The sequence below is a fragment of the Notolepis coatsorum genome (assembly GCF_963971535.1).
Source record: "Notolepis coatsorum genome assembly, chromosome: 14".
NCBI classification, from domain to species: Eukaryota; Metazoa; Chordata; class Actinopteri; order Aulopiformes; family Paralepididae; genus Notolepis; species Notolepis coatsorum.
Window position 1 is genome coordinate 87,313,688 of NC_140178.1, and position 20,025 is coordinate 87,333,712.

The 20,025-nt window shown below is 45.3% G+C and overlaps 1 protein-coding gene across 2 annotated transcripts in view; it reads right to left on the reverse strand.

The window, feature by feature from the left end:
* Positions 1–337: 337 nt before the first annotated feature.
* The window catches only part of llgl1 (LLGL scribble cell polarity complex component 1), a 123,390-nt gene continuing 103,702 nt past the window's right edge, over positions 338–20,025 (reverse strand). The window contains exons 18-25 of one of the 2 annotated variants that reach the window (XR_014620515.1): positions 19,312–19,503; positions 18,453–18,525; positions 17,689–17,803; positions 17,066–17,130; positions 9,471–9,621; positions 8,373–8,455; positions 1,712–2,628; positions 338–684 (exon numbers count right to left, since the gene is read on the reverse strand). Coding sequence is in view for 1 of the 2 variants with exons in the window: in XM_084329907.1 (XP_084186033.1) it covers positions 8,377–8,455; positions 9,471–9,621; positions 17,066–17,130; positions 17,689–17,803; positions 18,453–18,525; positions 19,312–19,503 (675 nt within the window). In the remaining variant the exon portion in view is untranslated. Of the gene's footprint in view, positions 685–1,396; positions 2,629–8,372; positions 8,456–9,470; positions 9,622–17,065; positions 17,131–17,688; positions 17,804–18,452; positions 18,526–19,311; positions 19,504–20,025 lie in introns of those variants that run through there. The other variant, XM_084329907.1, reaches the window with a different exon arrangement.

The following is a 20,025-nucleotide window of genomic DNA, read 5'->3' on the forward strand; positions in this document are numbered from 1 at the left end:
TTCTAAGGTTCTATTCCATCGTTGGCTTGGCATAATAAACCTGTCTCATTACTTCAAGGCTGTAAACCTAGATATAGAATTTGTATTTTTTTAATAATACTTTTTTTTACACAGTAAAAGTTAAAAAAAATAAAAGTTAAAATATCGGTGATCCAAGCATTTCCTCTGTATGCGTCCACAACTACCCATAACTCCCTTGCGCCACTGAAGTCCATGGAGCTCACTCTTGCGTCTCAGGCTACACTATTGCACTGCTTTCAGACTGTCCAACAACAAATTATTACTTTCTTCCTTCTCAGACATTACTACCCCCCCCCCCCCCCCCCCCCCCCCAGAGACATTTAGAAGCCAGATTAAGTGAAAGTTATGTGAATAAGGGAGGAAGAAGGCCATCTATTTCCTTTCTCCTTTCTTTCTCCAGAGGCTGGTAGGAAACAGCTGGAGGTAGCGGAGTCCATCTCCTGTAGCGCTGCCACCTGTCCTGCTGCTGCCAGATCAGTACAGGGAGATGGAAAGGTACAGTGCTTATAGTATCAACAAAACAATCACATTAAAGTTGGAGCTCCTTCAGCAGAGCAGCATTGCAATCCATTGATATCTGTGGGTTTCTATAGCAACGGTGACCATTCATCTTCATTGACAGTCAGTGAGCGTGGCTTCCTCATCTTTCACCTGGTTCTTGATCTGTAGCGAAGGACGGGACACTGATGTCACAGGACTGGGATATTGGGGGGGGGGGGGGGGGGTTAGCTGCTACTTCACACCAGCACAGGAACCATTCTTACTGGGCTGCATCGTACCCGAACTGTGTTGCTCCCAAACCATATTCCTGTTTGCCTTGACATCAATGTCCCTTCCTTCTCTTGTGCTCCTTGCCCCTCCTAGCCCCTCCCATCCCCATCAAACCTGGGCCAATAAGGGCTTGATTGATTTTGCCTGGCACAATTTAACTAATGGAATAGTATCAATGCTTCACACTATCGGCTGGGTTAGTTGGTATACATTTGGTTACTCCTAAGGTCAATTGACCCATCTTAAACCCTGTCCTCTTTTCTCGATCCTCCAATCACAACTGTTGCGTCCAGCTGTGATTGGAGGATCGAGAAAAAGGGGCAGGGTTTCAGATAGGCCAATTGAGTTCTTCTAGAGTAATGATGAAATCAGGTCTGTGAGACTGACCATGAATCTGGCACTAAAGGTGACCCTGAGGAAGCGTTCAAGGTATTTCAAACGATGTTAAATATTATTTGTCCCAAGTCTGATCCAACCCCACCCCACCCCTCCCCCTTCATATAAAAGCACAGTGTGTCAGAAGGTTAGCCTAAACCTCACCCCTCCCTTCACCTCCATAGCCATCAAGCTATTTATACAATAGAAAATACCTTTTCTTTCCCCAAAGCCATATAAAACAAATCCCATAGAGCATCACTCTTTTCAATACAAAACTCCTTCATTATCGCCAAAGTTACTTTCTTCCTTCATGAGATGTTTATAATACCGATAGCGTAGACAGATCCATGAGTAACCTTGGTGACGGTGTGCTTGTGTGTTTCACAACATAATCTTTCCCGTCTCGAAAACAACACTAAGTGCATTTCACATATATTTCCCAGAAGCACCAAATCGGTTGTACATGATTTTCTACCTGTGAAGAATTAGGTGCTTAACCCCCCCCCCCCCCGTCCCGAAAGGCAGAATCGATGGCACTTACCGACACCTAGGCTATAGGAAGCATAGGAATGCTACAACTCTGATGATTCAAGAGATGTTCAAAGTACTTCATTTTGTTACAAAGAGCCTCGTTCTCTTGAACACCACATTAATTGTTCCCTTTCCATCTCTGTTACATATTCACAGTTCATTCCCAGGTGGGGGGGGGGCTGTGTTCAGCATTGTAGCGTTGAGAAACGTCCTGCAGTGAGCGACACTATAATCCAATATGTCCACTGCTGTCCGCGTCTGTCCCACGAAGGCATTTTTGCAACGGAGCACCGTCTCCAACCTGCGCTGTTGGAGGAACCTTGAACGCACCCTAAACCCATTCTAACTTGGCACACGAGTTCTGCCCGACAAGAACAGAACATACAGACGTATCCCGGGGATTCTCCCAATCAGAGTAAAGGTCCATGAACGTAGCCATTTCCTAATTGGCTGAGCCATTAGTCGTGGCTGTCCCGATTGGCCAGAGTGCAGGGAAGTGTCAAGTCAACCGTGGAAATGCAGCAACACGGGATGCCGCGGTGGAACAGGGAATAATCCAGCATCCACTCGGGAATGTCCGTTCCCATTCCTGAGCCACGGCATGGTCCGAGCCGGTGAGCGAGATTCAAAAGGTCAAAATATCCTCTACGTGTTTCAATATGTTAGGTGGTGTAATGGTTCAATAGTGGTTATATTAGGTAATTAATCCATCGGTCCGGTAGGAAGTTCCTTTGAGGAGTTATTCCTTTCTCCTTCTCTTCCTTTATCTGCGTCCATCTTTTCCTCCCAGTGTGCACCAGGGTACTGGGAGGCCGTTAGAAGGTACTGTGAGGAGGGTGCTGACTGGGTGCTCTAGAGACACAGCGGAGTGTTGGTCTGTCGGCCTGTTTGTAGTTCCAGACTGTTGCAACCCCTCCCAGTTAGGACCTGGGGAGAACCAAACACAGGACATTAACACACACACCGTTTCTGTAGTTGTTGAGCATAAACTCTGCCTAAGGTGCGCTAGAAATAACATTTAGTTCTGGCCCTATATTCTCTGTTGACATGCACATTTTCAACCTAACTTTGGGACCCAGGCTAGAAACAGACTATTGCTAAGTGAGGATCCAACAGAAGCAGACCCACAAACTATTTTGAGTCACAGCAATATGGTCAAAATACTGTATGATGATGATATATATTATAACAATATCTTTCTTATTTCCTTCCAGTGAAATATTTGACATATTTATTGTGTTTTTGACCATGGAGATTTTTCTCTTAATCCAATTGTGTGCCTAAAATCTTTAGATCAACTTAAAATATTAAAATATACATGTATAGTTTTACAATTCCTAGTTGACAACAGTAGAAATCGTGTCGAGTCACAACCTAGAGTTTAAGAATCCAGACTAAATCTAGGACTAAGTAATCTTTCCAGACTAGACTTGTATGTATGATATGGATAATGTACAAAGATAACAGGTTAATAAGTAATAAGTTACACCATCAGAGAGCCTCAGCAGCAGAAACAACACTGACATGAGTAGACTATCAATGCAATCTACAAATAGTGTATTATCAGACTCAACCACTGGGGGGCAGAATGGGTTTAAAATGGAGGAGAAATATGCTGACAGGAAGAGTAATCTGTCAAGATATGTGACCAGAGCATCACATGAACACATGAACAACATGCTAGTTGAGCTGGGAGGTACAGCGAATAAGGCGTAACGCCATGGATCCACACAAAGGTATGGATTTCTACTATACAAATCATAAAAAATATATACGTTTTGACTATTGTGATATGATACTTTGGCCATATGGCCCAGCTTCATAAACTAGTATAATCAGTAAGCAGCATCTTTCCAGCCATCCTTTCTCTAGGAAAGCCAGACAGCTAGGTACTGGTGTGTAGACCAGTAAACACAAGGTGTGTAGACCAGTAAACACAAGGTGTGTAGACTAGTAAACACAAGGTGTGTAGACTAGTAAACACAAGGTGTGTAGACTAGTAAACACAAGGTGTGTAGACTGGTAAACACAAGGTGCGTAGACCAGTAAACACAAGGTGTGTAGACTAGTAAACACAAGGTGCGTAGACTGGTAAACACAAGGTGTGTAGACAAGTAAACACAAGGTGTGTAGACTAGTAAACACAAGGTGTGTAGACCAGGGCCCTATTCCCCGTACCTGGCTAACCGAGTTAACCGGATAATTTTCAGCATAGCTTGACTTAAGCCAGACATTTCCGTTCCCCGACGTCGGATTTTCTAAATCGTCATGGTAACAGATCAGAAAGTTTGAACCTGCTCCGGAGCAGGGTTAAGTTCAGTTAGCTGGATGAACCATGGCCACACCCTCGCAAAGAAATGCCAGCTCGCTTCCTGAAATAATTACCACAGTGTAGATCTGTATTATACCATTCTAAATTATGTTTTTGTGCTTCGTTTTCCTAGAGGGGGCTTTTGAAATGTAAAATAATAGACCAATCATATTCAGCCTATAGATTTACTTTGTCCTAAATAATGCACGTCATATTTATACGGATACGGCGCTCGGAGTCGCGATACACACTGCATGTGGTTATTTTAATAACGGATCATTGCAAATGTGAATCCCGCGGGGATATTTTTAATGAATGAAACCTATCGGGCGTTTGGCTCTGATTAGTTTCATATTCTCTGCTGTGGATGTATTTGCTTAACGGAGCGCCCGGATTGTGTTTCATTCAAGCATAGATTGAAGTGTCTATGCGTGGATTGTGGATTATGAATTACGAGGAATCTGAATATGTGGATTGTTGAATTGTATCACTGTCACTCACACGTTATTGTGATATTGTAACTGGGATTAAAATGTCTGATGAGATGCGCTGTTTGACGGATTTGAGAAATTGAATGAGCCGTTGACATTAATGCATTTGAGAAAATGCATTTATCTGTTCAAGCACTGTTATCTGATGATGAACATGTGTCACTGGTATAAACCAAAGGTTAATCAATTCAATACATATGGATTATGTCCGAAACAGATTAAAACCTGATTAATAGTGAAACTGTATAGCCGGCTCCAAGCCTCTCTGACACGTTATTTCGGGGGTCGCGCCTTGAAAACTGTATTTATATATAAAGTACATGTTACCTAAGCCGAGCGCATACAGTACAGATATCCTCATAAGCATCTATTAATTCGTATCAATTAGATACTATTTGGGCTTGTTTGTATCTACTTATTCTGAAAGAGTTTAACTAATTATTTTTGCTAGCAATAGATCTCATTAGATTATTCATTCCATTAAGCCTACTGCCATCAGGCACATTTAAAGAAATATAATCTGATTGATTGGGGTAATGAGGGACTTAACATTAGCCTATAGATTATGCATTTAACTTGTCGGCGAGGCTATTGAGCCGTACTGTATTGTACCCATTCTGCAATATGTTAATAAAGTTTTAAATCAATCAATCAATCAATGCCCAGGGCCCTATTCCCCGTACCTGGTTCAACTAAGTCGATCAAAAGTCCCATTATCCAGATTCAATTAACCCGATGTTTGAATCCAGGCTTTCTCTGTTCCTAGAACGCTGATTCAGTCTCGTTCATTCGAACCAGACTTGATACTCAGGATAATTGCGCCGATAATTGTGTCGATCGCAGAAATCCTGATTTTCTAACGGCATTGATTGATTGAAAACTTTATTAACAGATTGCAGAATGGGTACAATACAGTACTGCTCAATAGCCTCGCCGACAAGTTAAATGCATAATCTATAGGCTAATAATTTTAAGTCCCTCATTACCCCAATCAATCAGATTATATTTCTTTAAATGTGCCTGCTGGCAGTAGGCTTAATGGAATGAATAATCGAATGAGATCTTGCTAGCGAAAATAATTTGTTAAACTCTTTCAGTTTTAATAAGTAGACAAAAACAAGCCCAAAGAGTATCTAATTGATACGAATGAATAGATACTTATGTCTATGAGGATATCTGTACTGTATGTGCTTAGGTATCATACTATATAAATACATGGTTCCCAAAGTTTTCAAGGCGCGACCCCCGAAATAACGTGTCAGAGAGGCTTGGAGGCTATACAGTTTCCCTATTAATCAGGTTTTAATCTGTTTCGGACATCATCCATACATGCATTGAATTGATTAACCTTTGGTTTATACCAGTGACACCAGTCATGTTAATCATCAGATAACAGTGCTTGAACAGATAGATGCATTTTCTCAAAATCAAAATGTCAAAAGCTTGCAATTGCTCATTCATTTTCTCAAGTCACGTCCACGTCATCAAATCCGTCAAACAGCGCATCTCAGACATTTTAATCCCAGTTACAATATCACAATAACGTGTGAGTGACAGTGATACAATTCAACAATCCACATATTCAGATTCGTTTACAATTAACTATAATGAATTACGGTTCATACAGAACACGCGCCAGTGTTGGAAGTAATGCACAAAAGCTTATTTCCGCGTCTGCAGTCTCCATATTCTACCGCTGGGCGCCAGGTACGCACGGTCGGAGCTGTGCGTATATATACGCACAAAGTCAAGCACACGTTCAAGTCCCACACTTTGCTTAGAAATTATCGTACGCACGGGTTACGCACATATCTGTGCGTACGCACCATTGATAAATGAGGGCCAAGGTGTGTAGACTGGTGTGTAGACTGGTAAACACAAGGTGTGTAGACTGAGTCTAGGTGGGTTGGCGCTCCTGTGTGACTGATCACAGCGCTCTCCACATCTGACTCCATTGATGGAACTGATTACTCCCCGTCTGGGGCTGGAGAACACGAGAAAACAGCAAGGATGGTGGTGTGTTGGTGGTGGTCTGTGTGTGTGTGTGTGGGGAGGGGGGTTGGAATGTAGTGCTCAGACAGAAGAATCCTTTTGAAGTTTACACACTCTGGACCAACTCCATTTGAAACAGGTGTGTGTGTGTGTGTGTGTGTGTGTGTGTGTGTGTGTGTGTGTGTGTGTGTGTGTGTGTGTTCACGTGTGTGTGTTTGCGTGTGTGTGTGTGTGTGTGTTCACTGTGTGTTCAGATGTTTTGGAATTTAGATCTAAGGCAGAAAATCCAACGTTACGCAACAACAGGGGTTTAGAGAAGTTCAGGTGACGTGGAGCGTTTCAAATAACTTTACATGAAACACCTTGTTATACATGTCTAGAACATCCCTTCAGGGCATGTGGAGTGTTACGTGTTGTTATACACGTCTAGAACATCCCTTCAGAGCATGTGGAGTGTTACGTGTTGTTATACATGTCTAGAACATCCCTGCAGAGCATGTGGAGTGTTATGTGTTGTTATACATGTCTAGAACATCCCTGCAGAGCATGTGGAGTGTTACGTGTTCCATCTTGTTATACACGTCTAGAACATCCCTGCAGAGCATGTGGAGTGTTACGTGTTGTTATACCCGTCTAGAACATCCCTGCAGAGCATGTGGAGTGTTACGTGTTGTTATACATGTCTAGAACATCCCTGCAGAGCATGTGGAGTGTTACGTGTTCCATCTTGTTATACACGTCTAGAACATCCCTTCAGAGCATGTGGAGTGTTACGTGTTGTTATACACGTCTAGAACATCCCTTCAGAGCATGTGGAGTGTTACGTGTTGTTATACACGTTTAGAACATCCCTTCAGAGCATGTGGAGTGTTACGTGTTGTTATACACGTCTAGAACATCCCTTCAGAGCATGTGGAGTGTTACGTGTTGTTATACACGTCTAGAACATCCCTGCAGAGCATGTGGAGTGTTACATGTTGTTATACACGTCTAGAACATCCCTTCAGGGCATGTGGAGTGTTACGTGTTGTTATACATGTCTAGAACATCCCTGCAGAGCATGTGGAGTGTTACGTGTTGTTATACATGTCTAGAACATCCCTTCAGAGCATGTGGAGTGTTACGTGTTGTTATACATGTCTAGAACATCCCTGCAGAGCATGTGGAGTGTTACGTGTTGTTATACATGTCTAGAACATCCCTGCAGAGCATGTGGAGTGTTACGCGTTCCATCTACGCAAACTGATGCATTGGAAACAAGAAATGTGCAAGAATGAACACTCGTACACGTCCCCACAAAGATAGAAAGATGACCTGAATCCGTTTCCATTTCTGTCTGGTCCTCAATAGACTACTTGAGGGTTAGGGTTAGGATAGGTTTAATGTTAGGGTTAGGTTTAAGGTTAGGGTAGGTTTAAGGTTAGGATAGGTTTAGGGTTAGACATTAATTGTTGGGGTTAGGGGACAGGGAATCAACGGCTCATCTCGCTGCGCTGGCGGACAGAGCGGTACAGGGGAGCTCTTGTCCCCTAAGCCATCAGACTCTTTAACACCTCAGGCGAGGGCACCAGCTCATGAGTCCCCCCCCCCTCCCACTGGACAATGTGCAATAGTGCTCATTTACCTTCATATATTGATCTATTTTACTGCTGCTACTGTACCTTTTTAACATTTTAACATAAGTACTGATTTTATTGTTTGTCCACCACGTCGTTTTACTCATTTGACTATTATTGTGTCCATTTATGTCTATTTTAACGTTTGTCAACTGTAATGTTGACCGATGAGAGCTATTGGATACCTGAATTTCCCCAAGGAGATCAATAAAGTATCCATCTATCTAGACAATGGAATTAGGTAACGGTATAGAAATGTACCTGTTCAGTTTATGAGGATACCAGTAGAGCGTCCGTCCTCCTCCGTGATGTTCCTCAGGTTGTTCTCAGCCTCGTCCACCGTGCTACACACACACACACACACACACACACACACACACACACACACACACACACACACACACACACACACACACACACACACACACACACACACACACACACACACACACACACACACACACACACACACACACACACACACACACACACACACACACACACACACACACACACACACACACACACACACACACACACACACACACACACACACACACACACACACACACACACACACACACACACACACACACACACACACACACACACACACACACACACACACACACACACACACGTTAGTTCCTCTCAGATTGTTCTGCCCCTCAACAAGCCAGACATGGTGCTCCTCTGCAGCACTGAAGTGAACCGTGTGCCATTCAGCTCATCTCTTCCACTTCCTGTCTGTTTCAGGGGTCAGAGATAGTAAAGAAATATTTAAAAAAAAGTATTTATCCTTATTCAATGTGTGTGTGTGGATACTTATTAACATAAATATACCAGCATGTGTGTGTACAAGTGTAATGTTTGTGTGCGTGTGTGTGTGTGTGTGTGTGTGTGTGTGTGTGTGTGTGTGTAAATGAGCTGTTTGCCGTCAGACAAGAAGATAGGCACCGTCTCCTCTCTGTGGCGCAGCTCCTCTCTGTGGCGCAGTACACCACCACGCTAGACATTACGATTGGAAGTGGATACGGACCATTAGCCTAGCGTCAAAAGTAATGAAATACACTTTCCATCAACTCCAAACTCATGTTTACATACCCGTTGTGACTTGTGTATTTACCACGTGTAGATATAATAACAGCCTGTTCCACTAGCTAGCACGCTGCGGGTCTCTCTCTGTACGGCACACACAGAGATGAGGAGGGTATCTATCTTCTTGTCCGACTCTGGGGAAGAAGGCAAATAAGCAAATTTCCCCAAAAGTCGGCATGTTCCTTTAAGTTTCAATCTGGTAGTGTGTGTGTGTGTGTGTGTGCATTATTTTGTATAGAAGAGCATGTGTGTGTGTGTTACGTTAGGAAGTCCCTGACATCCTCCACGGTCAGTTCTCCAGTAGAGTCTAGGGTGAGGTCAGCACAGCTGAGGGGGGAGTCTAGCGGGGAGTCCGGGGCAGGGGAGGACAGGAGGGGGGAGGACAGGGTACTCTGGGGGTCCTCCGATAGGCCTAGGGGGGGGGTAGAGTGATCAGGGTTGGCAGAAGTGACACGCACACAGCTGCGTTCTGTTGTTGTGGTGCAGGTGATGAGCTCTGCTGACGTCACAAGTCCTTAAAGAGAAGTCAGCGTTCACCTCTTGACATTTCTACAGGCTCTCTCTCTCTACAGTCTCTCTCTCTACAGCCTCTCTCTACAGTCTCTCTCTCTCTCTCTCTACAGCCTCTCTCTCTCTACAGGCTCTCTCTCTCTACAGCCTCTCTCTCTCTACAGCCTCTCTCTCTCTACAGTCTCTCTCTCTACAGGCTCTCTCTCTCTACAGGCTCTCTCTCTCTACAGCCTCTCTCTCTCTACAGCCTCTCTCTCTCTACAGGCTCTCTCTCTCTACAGCCTCTCTCTCTCTACAGCCTCTCTCTCTCTACAGCCTCTCTCTCTACAGCCTCTCTCTCTACAGCCTCTCTCTCTCTACAGTCTCTCTCTCTCTACAGCCTCTCTCTCTCTACAGCCTCTCTCCTCTCTCTCTACAGTCTCTCTCTCTCTACAGTCTCTCTCTCTCTACAGCCTCTCTCTCTCTACAGCCTCTCTCTCTACAGCCTCTCTCTCTCTACAGTCTCTCTCTCTCTACAGTCTCTCTCTCTCTACAGTCTCTCTCTCTCTACAGTCTCTCTCTCTACAGCCTCTCTCTCTCTACAGCCTCTCTCTCTCTACAGCCTCTCTCTCTCTACAGTCTCTCTCTCTACAGTCTCTCTCTCTACAGCCTCTCTCTCTCTACAGTCTCTCTCTCTCTACAGTCTCTCTCTCTCTACAGCCTCTCTCTCTACAGCCTCTCTCTCTCTACAGCCTCTCTCTCTCTACAGCCTCTCTCTCTACAGCCTCTCTCTCTCTCTACAGCCTCTCTATCTCTACAGTCTCTCTCTCTCTACAGTCTCTCTCTCTCTACAGCCTCTCTCTCTACAGCCTCTCTCTCTACAGCCTCTCTCTCTACAGCCTCTCTCTCTCTCTACAGCCTCTCTCTCTCTACAGTCTCTCTCTCTCTACAGCCTCTCTCTCTCTACAGCCTCTCTCTCTACAGCCTCTCTCTCTCTACAGTCTCTCTCTCTCTACAGTCTCTCTCTCTCTACAGCCTCTCTCTCTCTACAGCCTCTCTCTCTCTACAGCCTCTCTCTCTCTACAGTCTCTCTCTCTCTACAGCCTCTCTCTCTACAGCCTCTCTCTCTCTACAGCCTCTCTCTCTACAGCCTCTCTCTCTACAGTCTCTCTCTCTCTCTACAGCCTCTCTCTCTCTCTCTCTCTCTCTCTACAGTCTCTCTCTCTCTACAGCCTCTCTCTCTCTACAGCCTCTCTCTCTACAGCCTCTCTCTCTACAGCCTCTCTCTCTCTACAGCCTCTCTCTCTACAGTCTCTCTCTCTCTCTACAGCCTCTCTCTCTCTCTCTACAGTCTCTCTCTCTCTACAGTCTCTCTCTCTCTACAGCCTCTCTCTCTCTCTACAGCCTCTCTCTCTACAGTCTCTCTCTCTCTACAGCCTCTCTCTCTCTCTACAGTCTCTCTCTACAGCCTCTCTCTCTCTCTACAGTCTCTCTCTACAGTCTCTCTCTCTCTCTACAGCCTCTCTCTCTCTACAGTCTCTCTCTCTCTACAGCCTCTCTCTCTCTACAGCCTCTCTCTCTCTACAGTCTCTCTCTCTCTCTACAGTCTCTCTCTCTCTACAGCCTCTCTCTCTCTCTACAGCCTCTCTCTCTACAGCCTCTCTCTCTCTACAGCCTCTCTCTCTCTACAGTCTCTCTCTCTCTCTCTACAGCCTCTCTCTCTACAGCCTCTCTCTCTCTACAGTCTCTCTCTCTCTACAGCCTCTCTCTCTCTACAGTCTCTCTCTCTCTACAGCCTCTCTCTCTCTCTACAGCCTCTCTCTCTACAGTCTCTCTCTCTCTACAGTCTCTCTCTCTCTACAGCCTCTCTCTCTACAGTCTCTCTCTCTCTACAGCCTCTCTCTCTCTACAGCCTCTCTCTCTACAGCCTCTCTCTCTACAGCCTCTCTCTCTCTACAGCCTCTCTCTCTCTACAGTCTCTCTCTCTCTACAGCCTCTCTCTCTGCCTCTCTCTCTCTACAGCCTCTCTCTCTCTACAGTCTCTCTCTCTCTACAGCCTCTCTCTCTCTACAGCCTCTCTCTCTCTACAGCCTCTCTCTCTCTACAGCCTCTCTCTCTACAGTCTCTCTCTCTCTACAGCCTCTCTCTCTCTCTCTACAGTCTCTCTCTCTCTACAGTCTCTCTCTCTCTACAGTCTCTCTCTCTCTACAGCCTCTCTCTCTACAGTCTCTCTCTCTCTACAGCCTCTCTCTCTCTACAGCCTCTCTCTCTACAGCCTCTCTCTCTCTACAGCCTCTCTCTCTCTACAGCCTCTCTCTCTCTACAGCCTCTCTCTCTCTACAGCCTCTCTCTCTCTACAGTCTCTCTCTCTCTCTCTACAGCCTCTCTCTCTCTACAGCCTCTCTCTCTCTCTACAGCCTCTCTCTCTACAGTCTCTCTCTCTCCAGCCTCTCTCTCTACAGTCTCTCTCTCTCTACAGCCTCTCTCTCTCTACAGTCTCTCTTTCTCTACAGCCTCTCTCTCTCTACAGCCTCTCTCTCTACAGTCTCTCTCTCTCTACAGCCTCTCTCTCTCTACAGTCTCTCTCTCTCTCTCTACAGCCTCTCTCTCTCTACAGCCTCTCTCTCTCTCTACAGCCTCTCTCTCTACAGTCTCTCTCTCTCCAGCCTCTCTCTCTACAGTCTCTCTCTCTCTACAGCCTCTCTCTCTCTACAGTCTCTCTTTCTCTACAGCCTCTCTCTCTCTACAGCCTCTCTCTCTACAGTCTCTCTCTCTCTACAGTCTCTCTCTCTCTACAGTCTCTCTCTCTACAGTCTCTCTCTCTCTACAGTCTCTCTCTCTCTACAGTCTCTCTCTCTACAGCCTCTCTCTCTCTACAGCCTCTCTCTCTCTACAGTCTCTCTCTCTCTACAGCCTCTCTCTCTACAGTCTCTCTCTCTCTACAGTCTCTCTCTCTACAGCCTCTCTCTCTCTCTACAGTCTCTCTCTCTCTACAGCCTCTCTCTCTCTACAGCCTCTCTCTCTACAGCCTCTCTCTCTCTACAGCCTCTCTCTCTCTCTACAGCCTCTCTCTCTCTACAGTCTCTCTCTCTCTACAGTCTCTCTCTCTACAGCCTCTCTCTCTCTACAGCCTCTCTCTCTTTACAGCCTCTCTCTCTCTACAGCCTCTCTCTCTCTACAGTCTCTCTCTCTACAGTCTCTCTCTCTCTACAGCCTCTCTCTCTCTACAGCCTCTCTCTCTCTACAGCCTCTCTCTCTCTACAGCCTCTCTCTCTACAGCCTCTCTCTCTCTCTCTACAGCCTCTCTCTCTCTACAGCCTCTCTCTCTCTACAGTCTCTCTCTCTACAGCCTCTCTCTCTCTACAGCCTCTCTCTCTCTACAGCCTCTCTCTCTACAGGCTCTCTCTCTCTACAGCCTCTCTCTCTCTACAGTCTCTCTCTCTCTACAGCCTCTCTCTCTCTACAGTCTCTCTCTCTCTACAGCCTCTCTCTCTCTACAGCCTCTCTCTCTCTACAGCCTCTCTCTCTACAGCCTCTCTCTCTCTACAGCCTCTCTCTCTCTCTACAGCCTCTCTCTCTCTACAGCCTCTCTCTCTCTACAGCCTCTCTCTCTACAGCCTCTCTCTCTCTACAGCCTCTCTCTCTCTACAGCCTATCTCTCTCTACAGCCTCTCTCTCTCTACAGCCTCTCTCTCTACAGCCTCTCTCTCTCTACAGCATCTCTCTCTCTACAGCCTCTCTCTCTCTACAGTCTCTCTCTCTCTACAGTCTCTCTCTCTCTACAGCCTCTCTCTCTCTACAGCCTCTCTCTCTCTACAGTCTCTCTCTCTCTACAGCCTCTCTCTCTCTACAGTCTCTCTCTCTCTACAGTCTCTCTCTCTACAGCCTCTCTCTCTCTACAGCCTCTCTCTCTCTACAGCCTCTCTCTCTCTACAGTCTCTCTCTCTCTACAGCCTCTCTCTCTACAGTCTCTCTCTCTCTACAGGCTCTCTCTCTCTACAGCCTCTCTCTCTCTCTCTACAGTCTCTCTCTCTCTACAGCCTCTCTCTCTCTACAGCCTCTCTCTCTCTCTACAGCCTCTCTCTCTCTACAGTATGTAACACACTCTCAGGGGATCATACAGAAACAAGCATTTCATTATAAAATATTCTGTATTTTGTTCCGACAAATAATTAACTTGAACTTGAATGTCAAGGTCGGCCATCCAACGCTGTGCCACAGAATGATTCAATTAAGTTCCCAAATAATCGGGGCAAAAATTATGTCTGGGCTACAGTTTGTTACGCTGCTAAAGCCTTCCCTAGTGGTGGTGTGAACTTGGCTTAATAACGGGCGACAGTGGCTCAGGAGGTAGAGCGGTCGTCTGGTAATCGGAAGGTTCCCAGGTTCGATTCCGGGCTCCTCCCGGGCAGCGTGTCGACGTGTCTTTGAGCAAGACACTTAACCCCTAACTGCTCCCGATGAGCTGGTTGGCACCGTGCACGGTGCCCACTCCGCCGGTGTGTGAATGTGTGAGTGAACGGGTGAATGTGAGGCACACGTTTGGATAAAAGCTCTATATACTGTAGATGCAGCCCATTTTAACAAACAAGTCAAAAACAATAACACAAACAAGGCTTCACAATAAGCCCCAAATCAGTTTAATTTGCAAGAGAAATAATTTTAAATGCGGGTTGCTTGAGTATGATTTACTACCAAATAACTGGATTAATGGGCAATCTGTCTGCACATCATCGCTGATACTGTATGGGTTTCTGGCTTTTCCTAGACCCCCCCCCCCCTTCCCTCTGTTGGAAAGCAATCAAAGCATTCTGTTCAGGGAAAAAGACACCTTATATATCAGACAGAATGGGTCTTCCTATGCTGGCACAACCTCCTCCTCCTCCTCCTCCTCCTCCTCCTCCTCCTCCTCCTCCTCCTCCCTCCTCCCTCCTCCCCTCCTCCTCCCTCCTCCTCCTCCTCCTCCTCCCTCCTCCTCCTCCTCCCTCCTCCTCCTCCTCTCCTCATCTCATCTCTTCCCGTCATGACTGTACATCTGAAACTAATAAAAAATGTGGGTCGAGTCCGCCTGTGTTAGGTCTCGTAGCGGAAGAATCTGATTTAAACACTTGAGCACGAGGCACTCACTTTAATCAAAACCATTTTTTAAAGTGGCTACATAGCTATCGAGTCGATCTCCTGGAAAGCCCTTTCCAAATTCCTTTTCGTTATATCTTACTACAGAGAAATCCGCCGCACACAGACAAACTAATCTGACTTATGGGTGCAGGAAGCTAAATGTAACACGATAGATCTTAGATCCATGCACATTTCATTCATTGGCCAAGCCAAATTCCGACCCTTGTCTTCTTTCTCTGCTCCCAACACCGGAGCAACAGCGGTGCCCCCCAAGCAACTGTGCCGTCACCCTCTACACCTCTGACTTCAGCCACAACCTGAACACATGCTACAGAGGTTCTCTGATTACTCATCCATCGACAGTTACATCATGGATGACAATGTGCCAGAGCCTTGGTGGAGACTTCAGGCGAGGCCAGAGGAAGTCCCCCCACTCCCATCACCATATGAGGGGAGGAGCTGGAGAGCGCGGACAGACCTACAAGTTCCTGGGAGTACATTTGAATGGACTGGACTGGTTGGACAACATTTAGGCCCTCTACAGGAAGGCACAGAGCATACTCAGATCGTTCAACGTGTGCTGCTGGCTACTGCAGACGTGTTACCAGTATGTGGTTGCCATTGTCCTCTTCTTCGCCATTGTATGCTGGGGGGGGGGGGGGTAACATCAACTCAAGAGACACTAACAAACTACTGAACAAGCTGGTGAGGAAGGCTAGATCCATAGTGGGAGTGGAATTGGTCAAACTAGAGGTGGTGGCCGAGAGGAGGACGTGGAAAAATCGGCATGTTATACTGGAACAACCCCTTCAAGTTCCACCCCCTCTGTGAGGAGCTAGCCAAGATTCAGATTCACGTTCAGCCATAGATGTATCCCCCCCACGACAAACCACAAACCGCCTCGGCCAGTCCTTCGTAGCCATCTGCTGCAAATTACTGGAGAGTTAACGGCGGGTGAACTTGAGAACTGTTAGGACTATCTGACTCTTAACAAACACTGCACAAACTCTGGTGCAGTGTGTCACTACGTTTTGGACCATGTATACCATCATCTCTATTACTACTGTCTGTTTGAATCCTGCCACTCACTACTGTTCACTACTACTACTGTTATCACTATAATTATTAGTACCCCCCATGCTGCTATGACTGAATTTCCCCAAGGGGATTCATAAAATAACCCTCGACTTGACCTTCCCAACATTGATAATGTTTATATCAAAGCATCATTCAATATGTGTGTATTTGCAGAGGTGAACCAGAATACAAAATGACAATATTTCATTAACTGCTTACTAACTGTTGACAACAGCAGGTTCTCTGCCAACTTGTCCAGCTGTTCTCACCGACTAAGAAGTGGGGGGCCTACCGGGACGTAAACAAACCCTACTCTGGTCTCCTTGGCAACTGTCATTTCCTGCCAGGGAACGGACCGCTGTGCCCGGCTGCCGACCGGGGGCATTCTCAACGGTTACCATGGGGACCAGAGAGGAACTCTTACAAGGGCTGTTCAGGGTTTAAGAGATGCACACAAGGAAAGAAAAGGAGAGAGTGACAAAGAAAGAGAGAGAATAAAACGAGGGAGGGAAACAGTGGAACAGATGAGAAAGGAGAAGCAAGGAGAGAGAGAGAAGAGTGAAAAAATGAAATGTCCACAGTTGGATTTTAGAACGCCGAGCTGAACACAAATCAGTTGAAATGTTTCAAATCGTATGAGGCTACAGTGCACATCCTGTTTGTATGTTTTTCTATGGGTTTCATACATAAATGACTAACAACTATATTTAGTATGTTATGGAAAAGCCCCACAGAATATTTTCTGTTAGAGCTGGAAACACAAACGTTGCTCTGAGAACTGTCGAGGCATGATGTGACAAATGATTTAAAAATGTTCATACTGTACCTCGATTGGTAGACAAATTAGAATTTCTTTAATAGAAATAAATGATAATTGATATAACTCTTTGTAGTTTTTGAGATAGAGCCATTTCTCTATCATACTATATTTTAGCATTTTTGGATTTATTCAACTTTGTCTATAAATTAAAACATGATAACTATGTGAAATAAAATATGTGGGATAAAGAGTGATGGCTGAGTAAAATAAAATGGATGTGCCTGTGCACGTGTTTTAGTGTGTGTGTGTGTGTGTGTGTGTGTGTGTGTGTGTGTGTGTGTGTGTGTGTGTGTGTGTGTGTGTGTGTGTGTGTGTGTGTGTGTGTGTGTGAATGTGTGCGTACTGTACATACCCTCAGCCTGCCCCGTCTGGTTCTTGTGGGTACCATTTGCTTGGGGTTGTGCAGTCATACCGTCACTATGGAAACACATCAAACAGTGATTAGAATGTAAGCACACAGTTCTCCAGTATGCTATATAGACAAAGCAATAACTCTTCACAGGCAACCCGGCCCCTGGATCTGCTGACTTGGAGAAGGTGTCTGTGAATCACTCTGAACTGAATCAATCGGTTCTGACCAAGCGACGTGATTGGCCGAGACTTTGCCACTGTGATGTTATTGTCAACAACCTCATGTATATTTCATCCCTCGACGTATTCATTCATAAATTACACCAATTTATATAATGACAAAAGCCTCGCCGCCTGTGGCTCATACTTGTAACCAAATCACAGACCCTTGTGTTACACACCACAACATACTACCTCTCGTGTTATACTGCCTAAATACTGCATCTGTACAAGCTTGAGGAGTGTGTGTGCAGTGTACCACGCATTGACTTCAGTAGTATTCTGTATACTTTAAAAAGTGGTTTGTAGTTTGAGGCTGTTCAGAGGACAGGTGCCGAGCCAAGTACCTGCCAGTAGCTTGTGATCGCCCATGTGTGTGTGTGTTGTGTGTGTGTTGGTCCTTACCTGGTCGGTGTGAGATCTAATGGTCGGTCCAGGAGTAGAGAACACAGAGGCTCAGTGATGACCTTGGCAGAGAGCGAGAACCTCTCATACTCTGATGGAGAGATCAGGTAGAAACCTAGAGCGAACAACATACAACACAATGAACACTAACCCTACAACACAATGCACTAGAACACTAACCCTACAACATACAACACAACACACTGAACACTAACCCTACATCATACAACACACTGAACACTAACACTAACCCTACATCATACAACACAATGAACACTAACACTACATCATACAACACAATGAACTCTAACACTACATCATACAACACAATGAACACTAACACTACATCATACAACACAATGAACTCTAACCCTACATCATACAACACACTGAACTCTAACACTAACCCTACATCATACAACACAATGAACTCTAACACTACATCATACAACACAATGAACTCTAACACTAACCCTACAGCATACAACACACTGAACACTAACACTACATCATACAACACACTGAACACTAACACTACTGTACATAACACAACACAATGAACTCTAACACTAACCCTACATCATACAACACAATGAACTCTAACACTAACCCTACATCATACAACACAATGAACACTAACACTACATCATACAACACACTGAACACTAACACTACTGTAAATCACACAACACAATGAACGAACTTAACCTACATCCTCAGGTGAGTGTATGTGTTTCCTAGACTAATGTGGCTCTTCTCCTCACCCTGTCCATTCTTGGTGAAGACACAGGAGGCGATGCCGCTGATGTCCTCTTTACGGATACAGTCGTAGCGCACCTACGCACCACAGGGACAGAAGCATCCCGTCTCAGAGCGGCACACACAATGAAATATACACAAGTATATATTTGTATTAGTCCCTGTGCGCATGGGAATATACACATATCCCGCCAAATTTGCAAGTTTTAGCTAGTTGTCCCACATTTATAATGACATACACATAGAAGATGAAGTTATAGAGTATATAAAAGTATATATGCGTTTGTGTCTAACTTGCTGCCCCCTGGCCAGTCGATTCCCACCAATGTGAGAATACATGTCAAAATAAGTCCTGTGCTCAAACCTTAACCCTTTCACTACCACACTACAAAAGGTTAACCCTTTACGATCACACTAAGATACGATGATAAGATGATCATTGGTTAACCGTCGGTAGTGTGATAGTAAAGGGTTAACCTTCTGTAGTGTGGTAGTGAAATGATTAACCCTTTGTCGTATGGCAGTGAAATCGTTAACCTTCTGTATTGGCGCAGTGAAAAGGTGAAAACTAAAAGTTGACAGTAGCCTAGTTGTGAGATGTTCAGCTTGAGCTGCTGATATTTCAGCAACTTGGTTAAAAAGGCTTCCTCCAGGCTGTGGTCGAAGGTACAGCCAACCTCTAGAATAAACACCTCTCTACTACTCTCATTAACCACCACAACGTCAGGGGTGTTGGCTGAGATGTTACAGAACACCTCTGAATCATTATCACACAGGCCAAACATGCTGGCCATAACAGTACAGTGCTTGTACAGTGATATATAGAGGACCCAAGAGTAGATCCGACACACACACGCACACTACCTGTGGCCGCAGAGCAGGGATGTTGAACAGGTGCATGTCCCCCAGGTTGGTGAGGCAGAGCAGGGTGTGCTCAGCGTAGTCCTCCTGGGCCGTGGAGCTGAACACCACCAGCGCCACCTTCCTCACTCTGCAGCCCTCGTGGGCCGTCAGCTTGAACTTGGTCTTGGCGCTCACCTTGGGCAGCGAGAACACCTGAAGGTAGGAGGAGGAGGAGATGGAAGTGTGTCTCAGTGACCGATTGCAATCAATAATTCATTTTCTTTCTTTTTTTTTGCATAGAATGTCGGGTATTATTTGCATAAATTATTGAAATGTTAAGTGTATAATGGAAAACCTGTTTTCTGGAACTTTAATAACCGGTTGCAAATCAGAATAACGGTCTGTTTTACTATGCCAAATACAACTCAAAACTCATTATTTACTGATGTCTATTGTTGTATCAAGAGCTCAATCAATCAATCAATGGTGGTGGGGCTGCCCATTTGTTCATGATTGGATTATGGATTGGGCCTTTAAATTCCTAAACTGTAACTCTTGAACCACAAGAAGGGATTTATTGGCCGTTTTCACACTGCAGTGCATTCTAGAACCGGTTTAACCCTTGGATGACTGGGCTCTCAACCCAAAAGGCTGAGCCAACCACCATTTCAAGTTGACAATTTAGTCAGAGCTAGCTAGCTGCTTTGGAGCATTGTTCGTCTTGTTTTTGTGAGG